Here is a 27,561-nt window from a genome sequence, read left to right as displayed (position 1 = left end):
TGCGATGGTTGATCAAGATCTTATTAAAGGTCTTGAGAAGGAACCGTTTTCGAAGTGTGAGTCCTGTCTCGAAGGCAAGATGACTAAGAGATCTTTTAGATCAAAGGGGAATAGGGCCAAAGAAGTACTTGAGCTCATTCATACTGATGTGTGTGGACCAATGTCAACCGAGGCAAGGGGCGGTTTTCGATATTTCGTCACCTTTACAGATGACTACTCGAAAATCGGATACATCTATTCGATGCGCTACAAGTCTGAAACTTTTGACAAGTTCAAGGAGTTTAAGGCTAAAGTAGAGACGCAACATGGTAAGAGTATCAAATGCCTGCGATCTGATCGCGGAGGCGAATACCTAAGTGCCGAGTTTTTGGACTATTTATCGGTAGCTGGGATTGAATCCCAAACGACTGCGCCGGGCACACCCCAGCAGAATGGCGTGGCTGAAAGAAGGAATAGGACCTTATTAAATATGGTCAGATCGATGATGAGTTATGCACGGTTACCTGTTTCGTTTCGGGGTCATGCTTTGCTTTCTGCAAACTATCTCTTAGACGTCTTACCTTCTAAATCTGTTCCTACTACCCCATATGAGTTGTGGAATGGGCGTAAGCCCAATCTAGAACATCTCAGAGTATGGGGGTGTCCGGCTCATGTATTGGAAAAGGATCCAACTAAGCTGGAATCTAGGACTGAGGTTTGCGTGTTTATAGGATACCCTAGAGGAACGAAAGCTTATGAATTCTATAGTCTCAGAGATCAGAAAGTGATTGTGAGCACTCATGCCACATTCTTAGAGGAAGACTATGTAATGAATCATAAGTCCAGCAGTGAGATTGCTCTAGAAGAGCTAACTCAAGTTTCAACTTCCATTAACCAAGAACAATTACCAAGTGTAACAACAATTCCAGAAACTTCAACTAATACTCCAGATATTGTAGTGCCGCGCCGCAGTGGGAGGGTCTCTCATGAGCCCGATAGATACATTGGTTTGGGTGAGTGTATGGATCACTCCTCGGACAGCAATGTACTGGATCCCTGGAATTTTGCAGAGGCGCAGGCTGATGTCGATCATTGCGAATGGGTGAAAGCAATGGATTCGGAACTACAATCTATGTTAGACAAAGACGTCTACAATTTGTCTGTCCTACCCGAAGGCTGTACTGCCATTGGGAGCAAGTGGATATACAAACGTAAACGTGGACCCGATGGACGAGTTAAAGTCTTCAAGGCAAGACTAGTGGCTAAGGGGTATACCCAAAAGGAAGGTATCGATTACGATGAGACCTTCTCCCCAGTGGCCATGCTCAAATCGATCCGTATACTTTTGTCTATAGCAGCTTACATGGATTGGGAAGTATGGCAGATGGACGTTAAGACTGCGTTTCTAAACGGGAGTCTTGAGGAGACCATCTACATGGAACAACCCGAAGGCTATGTAGTGAAGGGCAAGGAACACATGGTTTGGAAGCTTAAGAAGGCCATTTATGGTCTCAAGCAAGCATCTAGATCATGGAACCAGTGTTTCGATCAAACTGTTCAAAAGTTTGGATTCGAAAAATGCCCTAATGAAAGCTGCGTGTATAAGAAGGTTGAAAAAGGAAATGTTGTGTTCTTAGTTTTGTATGTAGATGACATTCTTCTAATTGGAAACAATAAAAAGATGTTGTCATCAGTGCGAACTTGGTTGTCCAGCCAGTTCGAGATGAAAGATATGGGTGATGCGGGACACATTCTCGGTATCAAGGTTCTTAGGAACCGAGGTAAGAAAATGTTGTGCTTATCCCAAGAATCTTACATCGAAACGGTACTTAGACGCTTTAGCATGCAAGATGCCAAGAAAGGTTTCCTACCTTTTAGACATGGCATCCAGTTGTCTCAAGAGATGTGTCCTAAGACAGCATCTGAGATAGCAGAGATGAGAAGAATACCATATGCCTCGGCAGTTGGTAGTCTCATGTATGCTATGCTTTGTACTAGACCCGATATCTGCTTTGCTGTTGGCATGGTAGCAAGATATCAATCAAATCCCGGCCAAGGACATTGGACTGCCGTAAAGAACATACTCAAGTACCTTAATCGGACTAAGGACTATGTTCTAGTTTACAATGCAGCCGAGCTCTGTCCTTTAGGATATACAGATTCAGACTTTCAGGCTGATCTGGATTCGAGAAAATCAACTTCCGGATATGTGTTTACCTTAGGAGGTGGAGCTATAGTTTGGAAGAGTGTAAAGCAGAAATGCATTGCAGACTCTACCATGGAAGCCGAGTATGTAGCCGCTTCGGAGGCTGCAAAGGAGGCTGTATGGCTTAAGAACTTCCTTCTGGACTTAGGTGTGGTTACGAATATGCCCAAGCGCATCACCGTTTATTGTGATAACTCTGGTGCTGTGGCAAATTCGAGGGAACCACGGGCTCATAAGGCGAGCAAGCACATAGAGAGGAAGTATCATATCATTCGAGATATAGTGCAGAGAGGAGACATACAAGTGGTCAAGATTGAGTCAGAAAACAACCTGGCAGATCCTTTCACGAAGGCGTTAGCGGTAAAGCCGTATGAAAGCCATGTTGAAGGAATGGGAGTTCGACTAATTCAAGACCTCAATCCGCTTTCAGTATAAGTGGGAGATTTAGACGTTAGCACATTTTGTATACTCGAAAGTGTTTTGAGTATAAGTGGGAGATTGTTAGAGTTTGTATACTAGAAATCACGTTTCGAGTGATTGAATACTGTAAAACTCTTATTTTATTTTCCAATGAATAAAACAGATTATTTTTGTCATAATGTTGTTATGTTTTACATTTAATGGATGTTAATGCATGTTTAAATGTATAAGTTAACTTAACAAAGTCTAAGTCTTTGTTTTAGTAGACCGGTTGTGGGCGTCGTCCACTTTAAGGTAATACGGTCAGTTCTAAACAAAGAAAAATATGAATTTCACAACCTAGATGGAATTAGACTACCCATCGAGAAAGGTTGCAATGTCAGTCCGTATATTTCTAAGCCTTACTGAAATAAGATGACATTGGTGTGGTATAGCACTGAACGGATCTAACAGCAAGACTTGCCTTGGGCTATCTACTGAAAGGCGAGGTCTTGATAAATATTTATTTCTTAATCAATGTAGGTTAGCATTGAGCATACGGTATTGATTATGCATTGCTTTGACTTATCAAATGGTGCGGGTTTTTCGTAGCCCAATTATCCTGATATATTGGGCAGTGGTGATCGATATCTAGCGGTGCTAGGATTGCTATTATATTGAATCGTGCACGAGGTGAGTCTCGTTTGATAATGTCCTCAAGAGGAGCGCGAAACTAAGTTTTATTATTCGGAACCTAGCTAGTTGGAGTATGATTACTCTATGAATAATAAATGAGTGTTTCATGCTAAGTCCACTCTTGGAATTAATAAGAAGTTAATTAATTAAGTCAATAGCAGACATTAATTAATTAATGGACATATTAATCTTAAGCACGGGAAATGAAAGATAAACGGAAACCCGGATTACTTATAATTTCGGATTTGGATGGGGAGAGTTCAATATTACTTCTGTAGTGGCTGCTCGTAATATTCCAATTATAACTTATATTAAATTGTGGGTTCAATTTAATTAGTAAAAAGTAAATTGGATGAGCCCATATCCAAAGCCTTCCATAGATCCCTGTCTGGGCCCAAAAGGAACTTAATATAAATAGGAGAATAAAGGAGACAGAAAATACACAATATCTCATATTGCAATTTTCGAAAATTTCGATCTCTCTCAGCTGTAGGAGATTTCGAATTTGAGTCCTATTCCAAAAAGGATTTCTTCTGTCTTCTTTATTTAAGTCCTAGTATTCTAGTAAGATCAGCCCACACTGATATTAGAGTACAGTTCGGGAACCAGAGAGAAGATTTGTGGTCTAGTACTTAAAGCTACACGTGGAGAAGTCGCTAGCCATCTTCAATTCTTTGGAGAATTAATTAGGTATTATTCTACTCCGTAGAAAAGCATGTTTTAGGTTTTCAATATTCTTAAAGCATGATTAATTCAAGTTATGAGCATGATACATGTGATAATTACGCGAATAGATTTTGTCTAAATAATCTGCTAAATAGATCTGATTATTATGTGATTTATTTACATGCTCTTCCGCTGCGTGCACCAACACGACCGAGGTGGAAGTTGGGAGACTGCACTACCTTTGAGCGAATTCGCTTACAACAACAGCTTGCAGGCAACGATCAACATGGCGCCGTACGAAGCACTATATGACAGAAAGTGTAGATCACCGCTATACTAGGATGAGGTTGGCGAACGAAGGGTACTCGGACCCGATGCCGTTGAAGAGATGGTCGAAATCGTTCGACAAATCCGTGCGAGAATGAAAGAAGCCCGGGACAGGCAAAAGTCTTACGCTGACGTCCGATGAACCGACTTACAATTCCAAACCGGCGATAAAGTTTTCCTCAAGGTATCCCCATCGAAAGGGATAACGCGTTTTGGGGTTAAAGGGAAACTGAAACCACATTTTATCGGACCGTACGAAATTCTTGAAGGAGTAGGACCCGTAGCTTATGGTTTAGCGCTGCCGCCCAGCCTTGGGAATGTGCACAACGTTTTTCATGTGTCGCAGTTGCGAAAATACGTGTTTGATCCGAAGCATGTGATTTGCTACGAGGAAGTTGCTATAAACCCGGATCTGAGCTACGAGGAGCAACCTCAGATGATCTTGGATCGAAAGGTCCAAACCTCGAGAAATAAATCCACTGCCTTCGTGAAAATACAATGGAGAAACCACGGGCCTGAGGAAGCCACGTGGGAGCTTGAGGATAAGATGATGGAACTATACCCGGAACTCTTCCCATAGAGGTACCAAATTTTGGGACGAAATTTCTTTTAAGTGTGGTAGGATGTAACATCCCGAATTTTCGAACCCTAATTTTAGAGCCCTAGAATTTATTATTGATGACGTGGGAGATGTGATTTATTTGATAAACGAATTTATTGCGTGAGTTTCTTTGACCTGGAAGTTTGAAAAGTCAAAATTGTTGACTATGTGATGTGGCATGTGATTTATTAAATTATGAGGTGAATTATTTGTTTAAGGGTGAGTGAGAATATTAGAGAAAATTTCCATAAATACTAGTCACCTAAATATTGAGATTTTCGAACCCTTGACCACTTTGAAGGAGGAATTTTATTTTGCCGGATTTAATTTAATTCTTGGGATATTTATCCAAATTAAACCCAAAACCTAATTATTTCCTTATTTTTATTGAGAAAAATCGAGCCCCTTATTTTTCTAGGTGATTTGCGAAAATCACCCATGTAGGGAAGGAAATATTATTTTGCTTGTTTAATTGATTCCTTACTTGATTTCCTTCCATACCTAGAATTTAAATATTCTACCAAATTTTTCCATACCTCAAGAGATCTTGCCATATTTTATTTTAGTTAATAATAAAAATTCATGCCTTAGTTTAAAAGGCTACTACACGCCTATTTCCTTTCCTCCAATGGGAGAATTTTTATTTTATTTTTCTTTGCAATATTTTATTCTACTCAGTAAAATATACCAAAACAAAATCTTGGCTAATTGGGAGCCATATATTTCAAAAATTTCATGCCTTGATACCCTAGTCTATTTTTGTTAATTCTTCTTCCCTACTTCACAATATTCATTTATTTAATCGTGGAGAATAAAATCTTACCAAATATTCTATTCTATTTACCTAAAGATCTTATTGAGCACTATAAATAAGAGGAACCCCTAACCCTAGCCCCCATAATTTTCGCCCCCCCCCCCCTCCCTTCTCCACTCTCTCTCAATTTTCTTCTACTTTACTTCAATAATCATTCAACCTTTGAGAAGAATTAGAGTTTGAGCCTCAAGATTTTGAAGAACCATTTCTTTACTTCGTTTCTACCGTTCGTTTTTCTCGAAAAGATATTCTTATATTAATCTTCTTCTTTCTGCTCGATTCCTCTTCTTTCTAACCGATTAATCGATATTCTTGAACCCTCATGCATCTTATTGAGTGAAAGTAGGTTAAGGGGATACGGAGAACATGTATGTGTGTGTGTGCGTTGCGTGTGTGCGTGTGGTGTTTGTGTGGTGTGTGTATGATGGCAAAATACTCTTGTGTGACATATGTTGATGTTAGATCTAGATTTGAGATGCGAATGGAACTTATGCGATGAACGTGACCTTGATTGATTAATGATGCTAAAATAGATCGGTGGGAAAAGGGAAAAACGTTGAGACATGCATGAGTTAAGAGTTTGTATTGAATCTGATTTGTGATATGTGCCTATGTGAATAAAAAGGTGAAACCTCAGTTGCGAAGCCGGATAACAAGGGAAAGAACTTACTTGAAATCTAAGCAGTCGAGATGGGCTTTATTCTTAAACTCTTTTATGTTGCAAATTTATGAATGTGGAGAAATAAGGGTGGTTTAACTGTTATGCCATGCCTATGTCTGTTTTGTTGTGATATTGTGCGCCTGATGCCCGGTTTGAGAGTTCGCTCCATTGGGCTATAGGGCTATGGATATGTTAAATGAATTCGGGTCTGAGTATGGGTCGCAAACCCTACTAGGCTGTGTACACGAGGGGATCGGGAGCCGTCCTTGCTAGTCGGCCGGTCTCGTGAGCGAAAAGTGTGGCCACACTTTCGTCGCACCATGGAAAGATTGTGATTGTGGAATTTGATGAGAAAAGTGGGGAGTATGTTTGATTGGCCAATCTATGAAAATATATTTTGTGATACTCGTGATATTCTCTTATAACTGCTTAAAAGCTCGAGTTCACTATGGTTGGTAAGGGTGGCATAACTTATAAAATGTTTCGGCAACGAGCTCACTGAGTATTTCAAAATACTCAGCCCTGCATGTGTTTTCCTTATGTGCAGGTTGAATGATGACGAGCGGTGGCGGGTGTTGAGCATGATAATTAATTAAGATGGTTGTTTTGAACTTCAAGCGTAGTTGTGTCATACATAGCTATTCTTTCTCTTGGTCGCTTTCCGCTGAGTTTTTGATACACTTATGTTTATTTTGAATATTTTTCACTCTCCTTTCGGTTTAGAGGCCTTAGACTATCTTGTGGTTTGTATCGGAAACTATGTCATACTCTGGAGATTCTTGAACGCCATTTATTATACCTTCATTTTTCTTATTCAAGTTTCTAGGTGAAGTTGTTGTTTTAAATACTCTGATAGTTCTTTCTAATCTTTTGGTCAACACTCTTTAAATGAAACCCTAGCCTTTGTTCATTTCTTCGAGTCCGTTTGGTAGCAGTTGCCGCATTTATTGTACCCTAGGAGGGCAGGCTGTTACACCCTTATTAAGGGTTGTCTTATTACACTTAAAATTTTAATTTAATTACACAAATTACATACGTTCAAATTTACGCTGTCAAAGTGAAAAGTACGAGTAGTATGGGACAAATGGAGTATAAAAGGAAATCGATAGGTTGAGACAATTCTTCCTGACAAAATTTTGACCATGAAGAAGCCGATCAACACTTCTACACTACAAACTTAAATGCGAAAAGCGATCATCAATATATATTGCAAAAATTTCTTGACATTCATGATGTCATGTTTACAACTTGGATTGTCCAAAAAGGGCGCAAGAAGCTCTTGCAACATTCCAAACTTTTGCAATTGATCATGTTGAGACAATCATATAATTTCATCTTCTATTCCAAAGAGTAGTTCGAGTTGTTGTTCATCACTTTCGTCTTCAAACAAATCATCTGAATTCTTTTCAACCACAGTCACATCTTGAGGTAACAACATCACCAATGAATCAAAATACAAAGTCCCCTCTGTCAAGTAGTTCATCACCCTTCTTAGCACCGTCGTAATTTCTCGACGTCCTTTCATCACTTTCAGACATTTCAGGTAGGGAAATGGACATGGACTTTCCTCGATCAGACCACGATACTTTTCAAGAACCTTAATTTCCAAAAAAAAAAAAGAAGCAAATTAAAGGTAAGCAACATGCGAGAAGGTGTCGTTCAAATTCGTCTCCTTCATATAGTTAGTACCCCCTCCGTCCCACAATAAGAGTCAAATTTTACTTTTACCATAAATGGTAAATATGTCTTACATTCCACTAACTCACTTTACTCACATTCTATTATAAACTAATATAAAAAGTGAACTCCATATTCCACTAATTATTTCAATGCACTAATCTTTATATTTCTTAAAATATGTGTTTATACCAAACGTGACTCCTGTTATGAAACGGAGAAAGTACTCAAGAAAATAAAATTTTCACTTCTCTCTAATGTGAGCCTACATAAATTGAGTACATTACATTGTAAATCTAGTAATTATATATAGTTGGTATAGTACATTCTACTAGTATACATTTTCTCCATGGGTTCAAAAAGTTAGTGGAATATGAGTCATGCTATTATATACTCCCTCCGTCCACAAAAAATAGAGCACATTTACCATTTTTGGCCGTCCGCAAAGAATAGAGCACATTCATTTATGTAAAATAATAACCCACACATCATTCCATTAACACTATTTCTCACTTACTTTTTCTCCTCCTCACTTACTCTTCCTTGTTCTCTCTTACTTTTTTCTTTCTTTCTTACTTCACTAATTCTACATTAAAACTCATGCCATACACCAATTGCTCTATTTTTTTTGGACGAAGGGAGTATTGATTTTATAATACATTCAATTATGGAAAATAATAACCCACACATCATTCCATTAACACTATTTCTCACTTACTTTTTCTCCTCCTCACTTACTCTTTCTTCTTCTCTCTTACTTTTTTCTTTCTTTCTTACTTCACTAATTCTACATTAAAACCCATGCCATACACCAATTGCTCTATTTTTTTTGGACGAAGGGAGTATTGATTTTATAATAAAATGTGCGTAAAATGAGTTAGTGGAATATGTGACCTACTTATCATTTATGGTAAAAAAGTGAAAGAGAACAATTAATAGGAGACAAGGAGAAATAACAAAAGTGGACAATTAATAAGGGACGAAGGGAGTAGTTAGATTATTAGAGGGGGGAGAGATAGAGTTACCTTGACTGTGTCCAAAGTCAATGCTACAATCTTAGCATTTCCAAGTAGATGAAACATCCTAACACATCTCAGAGTCATCGTTGTAGGATTAACATAATTGTATATGTTATCGGGTTGTTGTTTGTAATTAATGTCCAAATAGACCTCCTCCAACATTGGTAGATCAACCTTAGAACAATGGAAAGGCAATTTAGCTTCGTACCTAAACGAGGTAAGCAACGGAGCCGAAATCTCCTCCATTCCATAAGCATACAAACTCTCATCAACAATCTCAAGAAACCTAAGCTTGGGAGCCTTCACAACAAGCTCATAAAACACACACCGCCGCAGAGTAAGCTTCTCCAGCTCCGGGAAGCCCGAAAACGGCTCCTTCAGCGGCGGATCATAATAATCACCATGGCCAAACCAACACCCATCAAGAAAAAGGGTTTTCAAATAAGGTAGTGAGAGCTTCTCCGGTGAACAGATCACGCGGCCGAGCTGGCGGAGCTCGAGTTCCCGGAGCGTTGTGGAGGCGAAGAAGGCGGCCGGGAGGGTGATATCCGGGCGGCAGCGGGCGTGGAGGCGGAGGGATTCGACGCGGTGATTGACGGCGTAGAGGATGCATTTTTCGATGAATGATTGGTCGGCGTGGATAAGGAGATGTGTGTCGAATGAGAGGTGGAAGTTGTGGATCGGGGCTGTGCCGTCGCGGAGGGAGAGGAGGCGGGTGACGAAGTGGGAGAAGCGGTGGGAGAGGGGTTGGGCGGTTTTGGGGTTGTTTGAGGGGGCGAAGCGGCTGAGATGGAAGCGGAGATCGGGGAGGGTGTGGGAGAGGGTTTTCCATCTTGTGGAGAGGATGGTTGTTTGAAGGGCTTGATTTGTGTCGAGTAAAGAGAGGATTTGTTGGAGGATTTGATCTGGGAGTTGGCTTATTCTGTCTTCCTCCATTCTTTGTTGATGTGTTGAATTTGAGGGTGGATTAATATATAGCATGTGAGTTTTCTTGGTGACCAAATGTGAGGTTTGATTGGTTGTGTTATTTTAGTTGGTTGACTTTGACTGAAGCAAAACACGTCTTCCTACTTCCCCTTGTCACGCAAGTATGTTATTTTATTATTACGTACACTGATTAAATATTTTGTGTCATGGCAAGCATTGTAAATTATAAAATATAATGAGTTGATCTAGTGTTCAAACTCCAAATATCTTCTTCCCTAAGTGAAAATGATACGTATAAAATAAGTATTTGGTAAAAAGGTAATACTCCCTTCGTCCCAATAAATATGAAAACATTTAGTTTTTGGCATGGAATTTTATACAATATTATTTTGTGAATTAATGAAAGAGGGTAAAGTAAGAAAGATAAAAAAACAGAGATAGTGTTGTTCCCATTTTAGGAAATATTTCATTTTTAATGGAAAAAAAAAAACATTTCATTTCTAATGGAACAAAGTGAGTACTTCTTAGAATTCTTCTTAGAAAATAGGACACGCTTTGATACGTTTAAATGAAAATTAGATAGTGTTGTTAAGGAAACATAAAGTCTCTCTATTCTCAATTATTTGTCCTAATTTTTTTATTTGGAATGTTCCTTATTAATTGTCTAGTTACTATTTTTGATAATGAATGTCACAATTCACTGAATTTACTTTCATTCACCTATTATAAAACTAATATATATAGATAGGAACTTGTACACCACTAACTTTTCCACCTATTTTCCTCTATATTTATTAAAATTTATGCTGAGTCAAAATGTGACACATAACAAAACTAATGAGATTGGGAAATGCTACCTGTTGACTTTTATGTCAAATGTTATTGAACATCTACAACAAGCTATGCACACAATTGTTGAAATTATGTTGAACCTTGGAACATCTTCGACACACAGAATCAGAATCAGAGTGTCAAATATATAGCAATCCAGAGGATCAGGAATAATACTATGAAAGCTGGAGGGTTCAGTGTGAGTGACCATCACTACAAAAAAAACTCACCAATTAGTGACGGATATTTCGTCATTAATCAGTGAAATTTCTTCGCTTAACAGATTAGTGACAAATCAAATTTCGGCACATACGTCATTAATAAACATGTCAATAAAAAATTTATAGTGACGGATTTTCCGTCACTAAAGTTATTATGATGGAAAACATAGATGGCTGCTTCGCATTAGTGATGGGTACTCTGTCATTAATTAGTGACTGACACTTTTTAGTCATTAATTCTGTTACTAGTTGTTGAGCTATTAAATGCAGTCGCTAATTCCGTCACTATTTTGCACTTTTTTTTTGTAGTGCATGTCCTCGAGACGATGAGTTATCTGAATAAGATGGAGGTTTTGGGAGGATCAATTGATCTAGAATCCCAATTCGACATCATACTTCAAAGTCTAGGGAGCTATCAACACTTTAAACCCAATTATAACATTAATAAAAGGAATTACACTCCTACTGAACCGTTGATTGAAATGTAGTCAACAGAGAGCCTAGTGGTCCATACTTCTTCCTCGGGTTCTAAGCGCACAAGGGGAAGACGAACGGGGCAGTGACTGTGGCATCCAATAAAAGTAATAATAATGTTTTAAGTGTGGCAATAATGTCGGGGCATTGGAAGCTGGATCATCCTTTCTAAAGAAGGACAATTGCTCATGTATATCCCAAACTTATGTAGTAGAATCATGTCTATTGGTTGTTTCCATTCATGCTTATATAGTGTTTGGTAATTGTACCCTAAAATTAAGCTTCCTCGATCCAACGTGATTAAGCTTTGAACATTACAAAGAATGACCCTCAGTTTCTAAACGAAGGTAAGCAAAGGAGCAGAAAGATCTTCGATAACAAGAAGATAATAAAAGAAGCCAACAAGATGAAAAATGAATTACAAATAATTTTAGTTAAAATTGTGATATAAGGTCAATTAAAAATAGACAATACTAATATCATCTGCATTTTCAACAAATTAGATGTATAGGTTCTTCAAAGATGCCAAAAATATTCACTGTCTTGGTCGTCGGAGTTGTGCTCATCAACCAAATCCACATCGTTAGGATAGTACACCACCAACGACTCAAAATTCAAAGTTCTCTTTGTCAAATAGTTCAATACTCTCTTAAGTATTGTGTGAATTTCGTGACGTCCTTTTAATATCTTGAGAAATTTGACGTTGGGAAATGGAGGAGGACCTTGCTCAATGGAATCACCATGAGGTGGTTCGAGAAACTTACATTTTCAAACAAGTATTACCATCCATACGTGTAAATAGCGTAGGGGAGAATAAAGTAAGAGACATGAAAAAGTAGAGATGATATTGTTTCCATTTTAAGAAACGTTTTATTTTTAAAGGGACAATCCAAAAACGAAAATGTTTTATTTTTAATGGGACGGATGGAATAGTAATGGAAGAGAGAGGGTAATTAAGGTACCTTGAGAGTGTCCAAAGTGAATGCAACGGTGGTCGCATTTCCGAGCTGGTGAAGCAACCTAACACATTGCTGATACAACCATTTCCGATTGTATCTAATTCCATGAATGTCTAAATAGACTTCCCCCAACATGGGAGATTCATTATAGAACGTTCCAGAGGTGAATAACCCTCGTATCGAAACGAGGTAAGCAACGGAGCAGAAATCTCTTCGATAAGAGGAGAGTATTCAAAGATTTCAAGAACTCTAAGCTTGGAAGCCTTTAAAACAAGGCCATTTATCTGAAACCCGCGCAGAGAAAGGCTAACAAGCTCCGGGAGGTTGGCAAACGGCTCGGTCCTATGATCATCGTCGATGATAAAGTGGTTTCAAGATAAAGGGTTTTCAACTTAGGTAAAGAAAGGCGTCCTGGTACAAAAAACTTGGTGTATTTCTGCCTGAGCTCGAGCTCCCACAGCGTCGTGGAGGTGAAGAGCGGGGCGGGGAGCCTCTGAGATAGGCGGGTGGGTGCGTGGAGGCGGAGGGACTGAACGCCATGACTGAAGTGATGGCGTAGAGCACGCATCCCTCCACGAATGCCGGGGTGACTGTTGTGGTCTGGATTGCGCCGACGAAAGAGAGATGGAAGGAGTGGACGGAGGCTGTGGCGTCGCGGCGGGAGAGGAAGTAGGAGACGAAGCGAGAGAAGCGGGGAGAGAAGGCTTTGGTGTCTTTGGCTTTTGTTAAGGTGACGCCGCGGTGGGAAGCGGCGCGGCTGAGGTGGAAGCGGAGGCCGGGGAGGGAACGCCAGAGGTGTTTCCATCTCTTGGAGAGAATGGTTGTTTCAATGGCTTCATGGATGTCGATGAAGGAGAGAATGTGTTGGAGAATTTCATCTGGTAATTGGCTGATTTTGTCCTCTGCCATTTTTTTCACGTGAGAGATTGTTTAGCAAAAAAGAATTCATGAATAATGTGTTGAACTAAAATTCTGAACATATTATATTTATAGGGTTTTTGGCTTTTTAAACCAAAACCTCTCCCCGAATTTCGATTTTTTCCATTAACTATGAGATTTGTTTTTAAAACCACGAACTTTCATTTCGTTAGGATTTTCCCAACTTGACCCGAATAGCACATTTCCGACCCGAATAGCATAATTCAAAATGTTAAAGTTGTGTTTTGTGTATTCAAAAGTTGTCATTTGTTATGTAATAATTGTGACTGTATGTATTATTGTGCCAAATAGTATCCAAGTAATCAATTTAGTGACAAATAGGATTAAAAGTGACATGTAGACAACCCGGGTTTCTTCGTTGACTCGCCAGGGGAAAATCCTAACGAAATTAAAGTTCGTGGTTTTAAAAACAAATCTTATAGTTTATGGGAAAAACCGGAATTCGGGGAAAGGTTTTGGTTTAAAAAGCCAAAAACCCATATTTATATATACCTATAATTATAAGATAATTGTAATAAGATAATTATTATTTGTAATTTAGGCGCCAAATGCAATTATTGTAATTACAATTGTCAATAAAGAATTCAAGAATCGTAATTAAGAAAATGAAATATAAAATCGGAAGTAAGAAAACGAAATACAATTTTCTTAAATTTTGTGTTGAAAAAAATTTATGGTGAGTAATTGCTAAAAATGCAAGGGACTGTGTCATATTAGTTGGGACTGTATCATAAAAATATGGGCATATGATGTATCATTGAAAATATGGCCTATTTTTATGGGATAGAGGGAGTACTATTTTTATTATTATTAATATTATATTATGAACTAGTAACTGATTAAGATAATTATAATATAGTTATTTAAAATTTGAAAAATAACAACAACAAATTTTTTATAAAGTAATACACCTCCTTTTCCCAAAAATAAAAAAGAATATTTTTATAGAACATAACGAAATGGAAAATATCATTAATTTTTATTTGAGGAGAGAGATATATTCAACGAACATTAGTTTTAGAAATAAACGGAACTGAATAGTAAAATTTGTCTAAGCCCTCTTTCAACCCTAATAGAGCTCCGGCGTGAAAGAATGGCGGAAGACAAAATCAACCAATTGCCGGATGAAATTCTTCAACACATCCTCTCATTTATCGACATTATGAAGTCATTCAAACAACCATTCTCTCCAAGCGATGGAAAGACCTCTGGCGTTCCCTCCTCAATATCCGCTTGCACATCCTTAGCGCCGCTGCCTACCGCCGCCGCGTCTCCCAATTCCTCTCTCACCACGACGCTGCAGCCGGGCTTCACGGCTTCCACCTCTCACTCAACAACGAAATTCGGGCCCTTGAGGATGATGAGGCATTCGTGGAGGAATGCGTGCTCTACGCCATCAATCAAGGTGTTCAATCCCTCCGACTCCACGACCTAACTCTGAGCCTTCCCACTGCGGTTTTCACCTCGACGACGCTGCGGGAGCTTGAGCTCAGGCAGAGAGACGCCAGGATTTATGTACCGGGACGGTTTTCTTTGCCAAATTTGAAAACCCTTTACCTTGAAGCCTTTAATTTGAATTTCAGTTCTGATCAAGGGAAGGAGCTTTGTTCTGGTCTCCCAGGGCTCGAGAAGCTTTCTCTGCGAGGGTTTACGATGCCTGGACTTGTTTTAAAGGCTCCCAAGCTTAGGGTTCTTGAAATCCTTGAATCTAATTCTCTTATTATCCAAGAAATTTCGGCTCCATTGCTTACCGCGTTTCGATACAAGGGCTATTCACCTTTGGAGTGTTTGATGATGAATCTCCCAATGTTGGAGGAAGTCTATGTAGACATTCAGAAAGAGAAAGGATTGCAACTGCAATGTGTTAGAATGCTTCAACAACTTGGAAATGCTACCACTATTTCATTGACTTTGGACACTCTTGAGGTATTCACCTCTCTCTCTCTCTCTTTCATAATGTACTCATACAATTAAATGTAAGGTTGTTTGAAACTCAAAAGGCTCTTGACCTCACTATAACAAAAAGAACAGGTAAGGATACTTTTTAATGCTATTAAGAATGCTAAATTGTGTGTCTAATTATACCACAAATGCTTCATAAAGTATCCTTATTGTTGCTATCCCAACTAAAATTAAGATGCGTCATTGGCTTCAGCTTAAGGATGCTTTCTTCTGCATCGTAAATTTTGGTTATTTTTTAAAATTTCAAAATGCTAGTAATTGCGTTTCAACTTTTGTTTTCTTAAAAGATAAGTTTTTTTTAGTGCCTGGACGGTGGTCCCAATGCTCAAAGTCCTCCATTTCCTAATATCAAATGTCTCAAGGTGATGAAAGGATGTCACAAATTGTACAGAGTGTGTAAGCAAGTATTGAAGTATTTGACGGTGGGAACTTTGAATTTTGAGTCGTTGATAGTGGACTTTCCTTATGGTGCGATTATGGATGAACGCAATTCCGACAACGAGATACATTACATTTTTTTTGTTTTGCTAGAAGATGAAACACTCTTTCACTTCAATATGCAAGCTATCTAGTTTGGACAAATATGTTCAAACCCTAAAATATCAATATTGACAATCTTGACAATATTAGTCTATAGTGTATATCCTTTTATTGATCTTTTACATCCAGATATCTAAATATTGCAAATAAACTTAGTATTTTTATTATCTTGATTGCTTTATAGAGAAATTAGCAAAGTCGGTGGAGACTATTTTAGTCAATACTTCCCCTTTAGAGTCACAACATCCTTCCAACCACATGCTGCCACATGGCATGTAGATGCAACATAATAACATAATTAAGCAACAAAGGATGACACAAAAGAATTACCTTAGATTGCATAAAGGACAGATAATATTGCATTATATGCAATTTAATTTTCATTTTAGTTTATAATGCAAAATAAATTGCATTTAATGCAACATTAACAGTCTTTTATGCAATCCGCTCGTCTAAGTCATCCACTAAGTTTGTTGCTTAACAACATTGTTTTGTTGCTTATATATGCCACATGGCAGCATGTGGTTGGAAGTATGTTTATTTATTTATTTATTGCGGTCGGAAGGATGTTGTGAACTCAAAATGTGTTATTTTTGAAGTGCTCCCGTTACGAATGTATCTAGTTTTAGGGAATGAAAGTACGTTAAATTGCATGGCTATCCAATTGAATGGTAAAATTAATTGTTAAAACAATTATAATTACAAGTCTACAATTATAATTGTAAAACAATTTATAACTAACCCTTGCATTGTTTGATTATTACAATTCTCAATGAGTTGAATGTTATCTAAACGCTTATAAAAATCGCGTGTCCACGGTTAAATCTGTTCAGCATTTTGTGAATTTTGACTTGACCTCCTTTTATCACCTTGAAACATTTGATGGTAGGGAAATAAAGCGCTCAAGGAAATCACGGTGCGGTGGTTCGAGAAGCTTGCAGTTTCAAACAACAATTACCATACATTCATGTGAGCAATAGAAATTAAAGAGAGAGGAAGAATGAGAGAGAGATACCTTGAGAGTGTTCAAAGTGATTGAATGATAGGATAAACCTCTTATCGGATTGATCGGCGTCCGTAGATCGGCAATCTATAAATATCTGTCGCGGGCGAGTGCCCGACTCGCCCGTCAAGCCAGACGGTTTTCTAACTTTGGAGAAGCCAATGAACGATAAAGTAATATTGTTATTCTTGATTGATTTCAAATGATTACAATGACTCCTATTTATAATGCCAATAACTAATTTAATTAACAAGAAAAAAAGATATGGAAAAGATATAAGAATCCCTAAAACATCTAAACAAAATATGAAATATGCTCGTATCAACTCCCCCACGGTTGAAATCCACCTTGTCCTTAAGGTGGGAACATCAACCCAATGAAGAGAGTCGAAAACATCAACTTTGGCGGGCTATTGGTGGTGTGATGTCGGGTTGCAGGGTTGTCCGGCGACTAGAGCTCGGCGGACAGGCGGGACTCGGCAACCAAATCTGGTGTTGTGCGCGGAACATCTTCCGTCGGGCAGCGGCGCAGCTTTGGTTCAAGATGGTGGGAAGGCTTAACTAGTTTTTGTGCGCGGGTGGATTCCCGTCGGGCAACGACGTAGCTATGGTTCGATCGTTGTGGCTAGTTGTTGTGTGTGGTGGATTCCTGTCGGGCAGCGACATAGCTGTGATTCGGTTGGTGTTTTGGAGGGTGAGCTCTCAATGAAAGTACCAGTTGTTAATGGCTCCCTCCTTTAACGAAGAACAACCGTCCGGTTAAGAGAGTAACGTGAGATAAATCCAGCGCCCGAAGATCGGGTCGAGCGCGGAGGAGATCTCCATGCGGTAGATTAGGGTTTGTAGTGTGTTACGCAAGATAATTGGGCAAATAATTCTTCATTAATTTAATACAGAATTAATGAGAAGCCCTATTTATATTATATAGGACCTAGGGTTGGTTCGACCTAATCCTATACATCGGGGAAGAACCAACAAAGAAAACTCGACGGTGTTTATAAACTGCTCGGCACAATAATCGTTCATAATAATACAAAATAAACCAAAAGAAATAAAACTAAAGAAAATATAGTCATTTAGACAATCTGTCGAATAGCTGGTGTCGGCTACTTGGCGATGAAGTCTTGGTAGCGATCAGGCTGCTTGAGCTGTTTCCTCGGCCTTAGCTTCCTCGTTGTGATCTTCTCTAAATCCTCCTTTGATCTTCCCATCTGATCGTTATCGCTCGGCGCCGACTCTTCCTCCGCTCCAGTCAATGCTGTCGGCGTCGGCGTTGGGGTTGCTCCTGCCGTCTCTCCACTCGTTGACTCCTCCACCGGTGAGTTTGTTGTAGTCTTTCCACTCATTGACTCCTCCACCGGTGAGTTTGCTGGGATCGTAACAGTGAAACAGTTGTATCATTTCCAAGTTGGTGAAGCAACCTTACATAGACTTTCTCCAACATTGGGACATTCATTCTAGAACATTCCCAAGGTAAATAGCCCTCGTATCGGAACGAGGTTAGCAAGGGAGCATAAATCTCTTGGATTTTATCAGATTCGAAGATTTCAAGAGCTCTAAGCTTGGGAGCCTTTAAAACAAGGCCATTCATCGGAAACCTGCGCAGAGAAAGCTTCTCGAGCTCCGTGAGGCCGGCAAACGGCTCCATCCTTTGATCATCATTGAAGAACAAATGTGTTCCGAGATAAAGGGTTTTGAAATTTGGTAAAGAGAATCGTTCAAGTAAGTCAAGAGTGGTGTGTTTCACCCTGATCTCGAGCTCCCGCACCGTGGTGGAGGTGAAAAGCGCGGCAGGAAGGGTCAGGATTAGGTCCATGGGGGCATGGAGGTGGAGGGATTGAACGCCGTGATTGATGGCGTAGAGCACGTATTCCTCCACAAGTGTGAGATTGAATTTGTCGTCGATTGAGAGGTGGAGGCTGTGGACGGGGGCTGTGGCATCGCGGTGGGAGAGGAAGTGGGAGACGAAGCAGTAGTAGGAGACGTAGCCGTGGAGGTGCAAGCGGATATTGAGGAGGGAACGCCAGAGGTCTTTCCATCTCTTGGATAGAATGGTTGTTTGAACGACTTCATAGATGTCGATAAAGGAGAGAATGTGTTGAAGAATTTCATCTGGGAGTTGGCTGATTATGTCTTTCTCCATTTTTACAAGACACAGAAATTACAAAAAATACTACTACTATATACTCCCTCCGTACCACTTAAAATGAAACATTTGGGCATCGACACGGGATTTTATATAGTATTGTTTTGTGATTGATGAGGAGAGAGTAAAGTAAGAGAGATGAAAAAGTAGAGATAGAGTTGTTTCTATTTTAGAAAATGTTTCATTTTTATTGGAACAAACAAAAAAGAAAAAAGTTTCATTTTTAATAGGACAAAGGAAGTATATTTTTAATTTATTGACTGTTAACCAAAATTCGTAACATAGTATTATGATATGTGGGAATACAATTATATAAATGAAATATAATTAATCCAATAAGATTATTATAATTTTTAATATTTTCTCCATCTCATTGAAGTGCCTTTATGTCTTTATTTCTACTTTATTCATTCAACGCAACATAATATAATTTCTATTTTGTTTCTACTTTTTTCTACTTAATGTCTTTATTTCTGCATCTCTTAGTTTATTCTATCCACTCAACTCATAAAATAAATTATATTTTTTTATCATGTATAGCCAAACAAAGGATGTATCGCCAAATGAAGGAGTCATCTCTCTTGGAACAAAAGGAGTAATAGTATGAAAAATAATTAATGGCAGATATGAAAGAATCCCAGAGATTATGAGGCCGATCAATAGTTCTAAACTACAAACTCAAATGAGAAAAGCGATCATATATTGCAAAAATATTCTTGCAGCATTCCAAAATTTTGCAATAGATCATGTTTGAGCAATAGCGGATCCAGAACATGAAATCCGTGGGGTCGAATATAATAAATAATAATACTCCCTCCGTCCCTTAAAATTTGACACCATTTGACCCGACACGGGTTTTAGAAAATGTAATAGAAAGTGAGTTGAAAAAGTTAGTAGCATGCGGATCCTACTTTTAAATATTAGTTTTAAAATAAAATGTGAGTAGAAATGAGTCAGTGGAATGTGGGTCTACTACCAAAAATGGTAAAAGTGAAAGGTGACAGTTTTAGGGACGGATGGAAAAGGAAATAAGTGACAAATTTTCATGGACGAAGGGAGTACTAAATATAATACTTTATAAATAATTATTTTAAATTAAATATCATTATTTTAAGTAGTCATTGAATATTTTTATATACAATAGCAATTCAAAATTCTTTTAAAACCAAATATTTAGTACGTAATAGTTTTAAAAAATGATTAAGTAAAAATGACTTGCAGTTGATGAAACGAAAATTATAAAAATAATTAGGCTTAGTTTATTCACAAAATGAGCCAACCTATTTAATTAATTGCTACTAACATTTTAGGTGGCCCAACAAATAAGAATAAAATTGGCCCAAAAAATCAATCATTTAACCTAACAAATATGGGAATTGGGAACCATCATCGTCTTTTCATCTGCCTACATCAGAATCCTCTATATCTCTGCAACCCCTCCTCTATATTTATCTAGTATTGTTCCTCGGCTTCTAGAGTTGAAGCTTCCGTGGGGTCGGAGGCGGAGCTGCACTATGTCAAAGCTCGAAGATGATGTTTCTCGGTAGCAGTCGGTGGACCGCCGCGTGGGATCGGCCGACCCCGCGCGACCCACCTGGATCCGCCGCTGATGTTGAGACAATCATATAATTTCATCTTCCATTCCAAACAGTAGTTCGAGTTGTTGTTCATCACTTTCGTCTTCAAACAAATCATCTGAATTCTTTTCAACCACAATCACATCTTGAGGTACCTCCACCGTCAACACAATATAAAATTTCAAGATTTTGATGTCAACGCAATGTCAACACGACGTCAACCATTGACATTGTGTTGATATTTTTTGATGATGTTATTTTGTTATCAGTTGACATTTTCTAATGGTTCATATCATAGTTTGGAGTTTGTACAATATATAGAGTTTACATTTGATTACATCCCATAATCATAATCATATTTAAAATTAACTATCTATTATAAGTAAGACAAAAAGTGTTCACACATTGACTAATGTCAAGAATGTATAATGTATTCATGGTTTCAAATCTTATTTTTATTTTTATGCAGATTATAAATGGGATGTAGGCCTATTTTTAATATATTAATTTTAATTCATAATAAAGTATAAGTGTAATGATTTAGTGAAGTGTGATGTACCCTTGTCTAAAATGGAAAAAATAAGACATTAAATTATAGAAATGGAATACTAAATCACAAAATTTCATTTTCTCTAAATTGTTTCATTCGTGTATAGAATGAAATCTTTGATGATTAGGAGTCCCAGTTTGCCATTCAATCTAACCACGATTATGAGTCACAGTTAATTTTTATTATAAATGGGAAATTGACCTACATTCAATTAATTTTTTTTCTACCATCTTTCTTAACAAAATCAAATAATTTTAAAACCTGCACTTGTAAAAATGGGACTACTAGAATCCTATTCTAGGATGAAGGGAATATGATTTCTGTGATTACAATAATAGCCATATCAAAATCTCTAATTATTTAGTACCCAAATTACAAGTATCATTACAATTATAATAATCTCATTAGATTTAATTTTAATATTATGTAGATATTTGTATTATTACACATTATAAATTATAAATCTATACGATAAATAAAAGGGGAGTTTTGAGGGTATTTAGAGAAATATCATTTTAAAATATATATTATTATTAAAATAAAATTGTTTTTTTTTTCACTAAATTTTATTGATACGTTACTTGTGGTTACTTGGTGGTTAAATTAGTGGATAATTATTTAAGGTTAGTGGGGAGTTATTTAAAGTTAATAGGGAGTTAAAGGGTGGTTATTATTCCTTTGACTGCTTTATCATGACTCAATGTAATACATTTTATTTCAATTATGTGCAATTACATTAATTTTAAGTATTCTCAATCATTTCCATTCAGGTGAATCTCCATCCTCCTCTGCCTGATGTCGACAACTTGAACCATCAGCTGTCGCAGCCAGAGTTGCAGGCTCTCCTCAAGTTTCTGGAAGCCATATCATTACTTCACGTAATCGTTGTGGTCTTCTGTGTGGTTTGAACTTTGTAAATACATGACTAGATACTCCACTTCTTGTAGCAAATAGATATTTCATGGGATCCAAATTCCAATCTTTAAATTTTTCATTCATCTATGTTCTGTAGTAGGCTGCCTAGAAATTCTGAGTGGTACAACAATAATCATTCTGTGCGGGTGTCTGATTTTTAAACTGTTGGTTTCATTAGGCACAGGATGTTACCTTTGCAATGGAATCATCAGGAAAATCAAGAATTGACTTTGCAGCTGCTTCGTCAGGACAATGTAAGAGTCATAATAAGGGCCATGTATAAATCTCAAGGAGCGGCCAATGGTGAAGGGATAATTTACCTGAGGATGCGATCCTGATTCCCAATCAGAATTTGCTGGATATGGGCAAACTCATCCGGGCCAATTTTGTTATTATGAAAAATGCATCGAGCTTGTATATGAAACACAGGGCCAGCACACTCAAGACGAGACAACACTCCAAAATGTGGGGCATGCATCAACACTCCAACACCTTAAAATGGTCCGATAGGTGTATCACATCTTATGCTTTGTTCTACGGATGACAATTTTAATACATATTGATTATTGATTTTGTTTCTTATTTTATTGTAGTTTTAGGTGTGATAGAATTTTATCTTCCTATTCCATGATTTTATGTTTCTACATATATTATTAATATATGTGATTTGTTTCAAATTTGTTATACTTCAATGTTGATTTTGTGTAGATTTTTGATTTTCTTATAACTAAAATTATTACTTATATTGTTCATTGTTAATATTAATTCTAATTTTATTTAATTAATTTAAAATTTATAAATTAATGTAGTAAAAATAAACTCCCTGTGCATAGGCGTGATACTAGTATGTATAATGGGAAACATAATAGGACATACCGAAATGGAGGAGGACAGACTCAGCCAATTTCCAGATAAAATTCTCCAACACATCATCTCCTATCTCGATTTCCATGAATGCCTTCAGACCACAATTCTCTCCAAGAGATGGAAACACCTCTGCCGTTCCCTCCCCGACCTCCGCTTCAACTTCACCTCCGCCGCCTTCTTCGACCCCTTCTTCTTCCCCTACCTCCTCCACCGCGACCACCGAGCCCCCGTCGCCAGCCTCCACCTCTCATTCGACGACAAATTCGATCTCAAAGCCATGAAGAATAGCATGATCTACGCCATCAATCACGGCGTTCAATCCCTCCGCCTCCACACGCCCCACCGCGGCCTAACTACTCTGAGGCTTCCCGTCAAGCTTTTAACTCCCCGACTCTGCGGGTTCCCGGTGAATAGACTTGTTTTAAAGGCTCCCAAGCTTAGAGTTCTTGAAATCTTTGATACTTGTTGTGTTATCCAAGAGATCTCTGCTCCGTTGCTTATCTCGTTTCAATATCGGGGTTCTTCACCTTTGGAATGTTCGAAGATTGATCTCCCAATGTTGGAGGAAGTCTGTTTAAACATTCATGGAATTATAAACAATCTTGAATGGTTGCATCTGAAATTTGTTAGATTGTTTAGCCAACATAGAAATGCTACCACTGTTACACTGACTTTGGACACTCTTAAGGTACATTTCTTTGTCCAAAATAATTTGTCACCATTTGATTTGTCACGTATTTTAAGAAATGTAATATAAAGTGAATTGAAAAAATTAGTGGAATGCGAGTCATACTTTTATATACTTCCTCCGTCCCATAAAAATATGAGCAATGGGTATGACACGAGAATTAAGACAAAATTTGTAAAGTAAGAGAGAGAGAGGAAAATGGTATGGTAAAGTAGTGTTAGTGGATACTGAGACCTATATTATAAAATTTATATAACTTTCCAATAATAAAATGCACATATTTTTGTGGGATGGACGAAAATGGAAAGTGCACATATTTTTATGGGACGGAGGGAGTATTAAGTTTTTTAAAATATGAGTGGGAATGAGTTAGTGGAACGCGAGGTCACTACCAAAAATAGTAAAAGTGAAAGGTGACATATTATTGGGGCCAACAAAAATGAAAATAAGTGACAAATTTTCAAAGGATGTACTTTTTACTACTCCCTCTGTCATGACCCACTTTTCTTTTTGGTTTGTTCCAACAAGATGACCTATTACTTAAAATGGAAACACATTTCTCTTTACTTTATTCATTCTCTCTTACTTTACTTTCTTTACTTCACACACAAAATAAAATTGCATAAATTCTCGTGCCGCCTTAGAAAGGTGTCATCTTCCTTGGGACAGTGGGAATATTGTTGTTCTATATTTATATGTACGTGGTAATGGTTTCTTATTTAAAATTGAAAGGTTCTTGAAAAGGATGGTGGTCCATAGCAAAGTCCTCCTCCATTTCCCAACCTCACATGTCTCAAAGTGGTGAAAGGATCTAATAAAATTAGCACAGTGATTGAGAGCGTAATGAACTATTTGACGAGAGGAAATTTATGTTTTGAGCCATTATGGATGATAGAGATGTCTCATGATGTGGTTGTGGTTCAACAGAATTTCAACGACCTAGCCAATGATGACTTATATTGTGAGGAAGATTGACCACAATCATCTCATATTTACAACTAAAAAATATTCGTGACACACTTTTCATGTTGTTGGCGTTTAGCTAGGTGTTTCTTTTAGTATCTCTTTCTTTAAATTCTAGTTGGCGTCCAGCACTTCTACACCTGTGTAGTTGTTTACGGTGGGTTGTCATTTCTCATCTGATCTTATCTCTAGTGTACTTCCTCCGTCCCTAAAAATTTGTCATCTATTTCCATTTCCGTTCACCCCTAAAATTTATCATCTTTCACTTTTACTATTTTTGATAGTGGACCTTATATTCCACTAACTCATTCACACTCACATTTTATTCTAAAACTAATATATAAAAGTAGGCCCCACATCCCACCACCTTTTTCAACCCACTTTCACCTCATTTACTTCCCAACTATTTGGAAAAGATCCTTCATTTCCCGCCGTTACTTTCTTCGTAAATCTCCCCTTTTAGAATAAACTAGTATTACACCCGTGCTATGCACAGACTAAAATAATTTTAAAATATTAATTTTAGAACGTAATTAATTAACTAAAATATTAATTTTAAAATATTAATTTTATAATGTAAATAATTTTAAAATTATTTGTTATAAATTAAATTAATAATAAATAAGTTACAAATTGTTTGACCTTTCACGTTATAATCTATTAGTAATAAAAAGAATTTGAATCAATTGATTTTGTATTGCTGCTGCCGGTTTGTGTACAATTGCACCATAATGATGGAAACTTATTTTTTCTAATGAATATGCAATCAATTGTAGTAAAAGAATTCTAAATGGATGTGTACATTTATTATTTCTTGTAAATTACATTTATAAATATATATGAAACTATCGTTGTTAAAAATTCAAATTCATTAATAAATCACAATTTTAATTATCACCAAGATGAATGCATAAAACACAAGCAAAACTAAGCAATTAATTAAGCATAGAGACAACACAAACAATAACCAATTTGAAACTGATACACAATAACGAATTTGAAACTAATACATTTAGTTATGTGAAACTATTAATTAATCGTTTTGCATTTAAAATGAAAAATGAATCATTTAAACTCTCTCTATATTACTCCATTTTTTTCTTCAGAAAAACGTTTGTTTTTAGTTTAAGTTTTAATATGGCCCGCTTAGTAAAAACAAACGAAGGAAGTTAGGATTCGGCTAAAATATAAATACGTGGAAAATAATACTGTACATTATTTTTATAAAATGGAAAAATGACTATGTCCGTGAGACTAAAAAATAAAGCAAATTTACATCACACAAAACAAAAAAACCTAAAGAATGTTTAATTACCACTTCTCCTAATGAGATTTAAGACTATAAATTAAGATTGCACTGGTGAGACCTAAATCCAAACCTTGAAACCTATACTATATAGTGACTCTATACTATAAAAACCCAAACCTTGAAACCTAAATCCTAAACCCTTAACTTTAAAATAAATATTAATGAAATTTAATATTAGTAAATAAAATAAGACTAATTCGTAAATTATGAAAAAAATTATTGTAAACAACCTCAAAAGTACAATAATAAGAATAGAAAAATAAAGAAATTAAAATAATACATAGTCAATTAACGTCTATATTATATTAAAAAATAAATTAGTTCAACTGTTATTGTAGAATTAATTTTCAAATCCTAACCGAATCCACTAATATAATTTTATAATATGTAATTAAACTTTAAACGAATAGAATTTTGTTTCAAAATTTAAAACCTAACACTAATTTAATTCTATAATTATAGGGATAGATAGATGCATAAGTATAGTGATAGATTGTAGTAACTAATTTAGATTTATAATACAGGTAAATATAATTCAAAATATAAAAGTAATATGATATATGGGGAGTGTTATATTGCTAACTCAATACCTAATTGCTAACTACAACTAAATAATAGCCATTAGATATTCAAATTAAGGGCCTAGATCAACAACCAAGAAATATCAATACGATCAACAAAAAACGTCAATAAAGTCATAGGATTAATTCCATAAAATATCAATAGGGGTATTAATGTAAATTAACTACATGTTTAGTTATAACTAACTTTTAAAAGAAATCTCAAAACTTTAAATTCATATAACATATATCAAATTAAAGATAATTTTACAAGGATTCCAACGATATCATATATGCATATGTTCCGACGTCAAAATTTGAAAAAGAATTCAAAAATTTTCAATTTTTTCGTAAAGCAGAAATGTCAACATACTATATAAAATATGTCAATATAATACATGTAGAATGTCAATATAAGCAATGAGTTAACATTCTTAAAGCATCGTGTTGACAATCTCAAAGCATTGTGTTGATATTTCCGAAACACTATATTGATATTTTCATTTAAAACCCTAATTTGACGTTTTTTTTTATCTTTTTTAATTTTATTAATTGCTAACTCATCATTTAATTGCTAACTACAATTTGCCATGTGTAATTTTCGTTTTTATTAATAAAATAAAAAAAGATTAAAAAAAAATGCCAAATTAGGGTTTTAGATGAAAATGTCAATATAGTGTTTCGGAAATATCAACACAATGCTTTGAGAATGTCAACACGATGCTTTAAGAATGTTAACCCATTGCTTATATTGACATTCTACATGTATTATATTGACATATATTATATAGTATGTTGACATTTCTGCTTTACGAAAAAATTGAAAATTTTTTGAATTTATTTTCAAATTTTGTCGTCGGAACATATGCATATATGATATCGTTGGAATCCTTATAAAATTATCTTTAATTTGATATATGTTATATGAATTTAAAGTTTTGGAATTTCTTTTAAAAGTTATTTATAACTAAACATGTAGTTAATTGACATTAATACCCCTATTGATATTTTATGGAATTAATCATATGGCTTTATTGACGTATTTTGTTGATCGTATTGATATTTCTTGGTTGATGATCTAGGCCC

General features: G+C 36.5%; 4 protein-coding genes across 4 annotated transcripts in view; 2 read left to right on the top strand and 2 right to left on the bottom strand.

Annotated features, from left to right (window-relative positions):
* Positions 1–7,500: 7,500 nt before the first annotated feature.
* On the bottom strand, positions 7,501–9,981 carry LOC125206613 (F-box protein At4g22280-like). Its single transcript, XM_048105853.2, has 2 exons — positions 9,052–9,981; positions 7,501–7,946 (listed from the first exon to the last, which is right to left on the bottom strand). The coding sequence occupies exons 1-2, from the start codon at positions 9,979–9,981 to the stop codon at positions 7,671–7,673; spliced, it is 1,206 nt and encodes a 401-aa protein (XP_047961810.2). The 3' UTR covers positions 7,501–7,670.
* A 4,508-nt stretch (positions 9,982–14,489) lies between these two features.
* LOC125206612 (putative F-box/LRR-repeat protein At5g41840) lies at positions 14,490–16,871 on the top strand. The gene is made up of 3 exons (XM_048105852.2): positions 14,490–14,563; positions 14,644–15,322; positions 16,788–16,871. Exons 1-3 carry the CDS (start codon positions 14,490–14,492, stop codon positions 16,869–16,871), a joined length of 837 nt encoding a protein of 278 aa, XP_047961809.2.
* A 1,135-nt stretch (positions 16,872–18,006) lies between these two features.
* Positions 18,007–19,043, bottom strand: LOC125206611 (F-box/FBD/LRR-repeat protein At4g26340-like). Its single transcript, XM_048105851.1, has 2 exons — positions 18,365–19,043; positions 18,007–18,269 (listed from the first exon to the last, which is right to left on the bottom strand). Exons 1-2 carry the CDS (start codon positions 19,041–19,043, stop codon positions 18,007–18,009), a joined length of 942 nt encoding a protein of 313 aa, XP_047961808.1.
* A 3,925-nt stretch (positions 19,044–22,968) lies between these two features.
* Positions 22,969–27,561, top strand: part of LOC125206608 (F-box/LRR-repeat protein At3g62440-like) — a 29,866-nt gene continuing 25,273 nt past the window's right edge. Inside the window, exon 1 of the mRNA XM_089061555.1 lies at positions 22,969–23,643. Within this exon, the coding sequence (XP_088917681.1) occupies positions 22,969–23,643 (675 nt within the window). The remainder of the gene's footprint in view (positions 23,644–27,561) is intronic.

The sequence above is a fragment of the Salvia hispanica genome, chromosome 6 (genome assembly GCF_029641045.1).
Source record: "Salvia hispanica isolate PSC_SH4W2 chromosome 6, Shi_PSC_v1, whole genome shotgun sequence".
NCBI classification, from domain to species: domain Eukaryota; kingdom Viridiplantae; phylum Streptophyta; class Magnoliopsida; order Lamiales; family Lamiaceae; genus Salvia; species Salvia hispanica.
The sequence above is the reverse complement of the archived record's forward strand: the minus strand, read 5'-3'. Positions and strand labels throughout refer to the sequence as shown.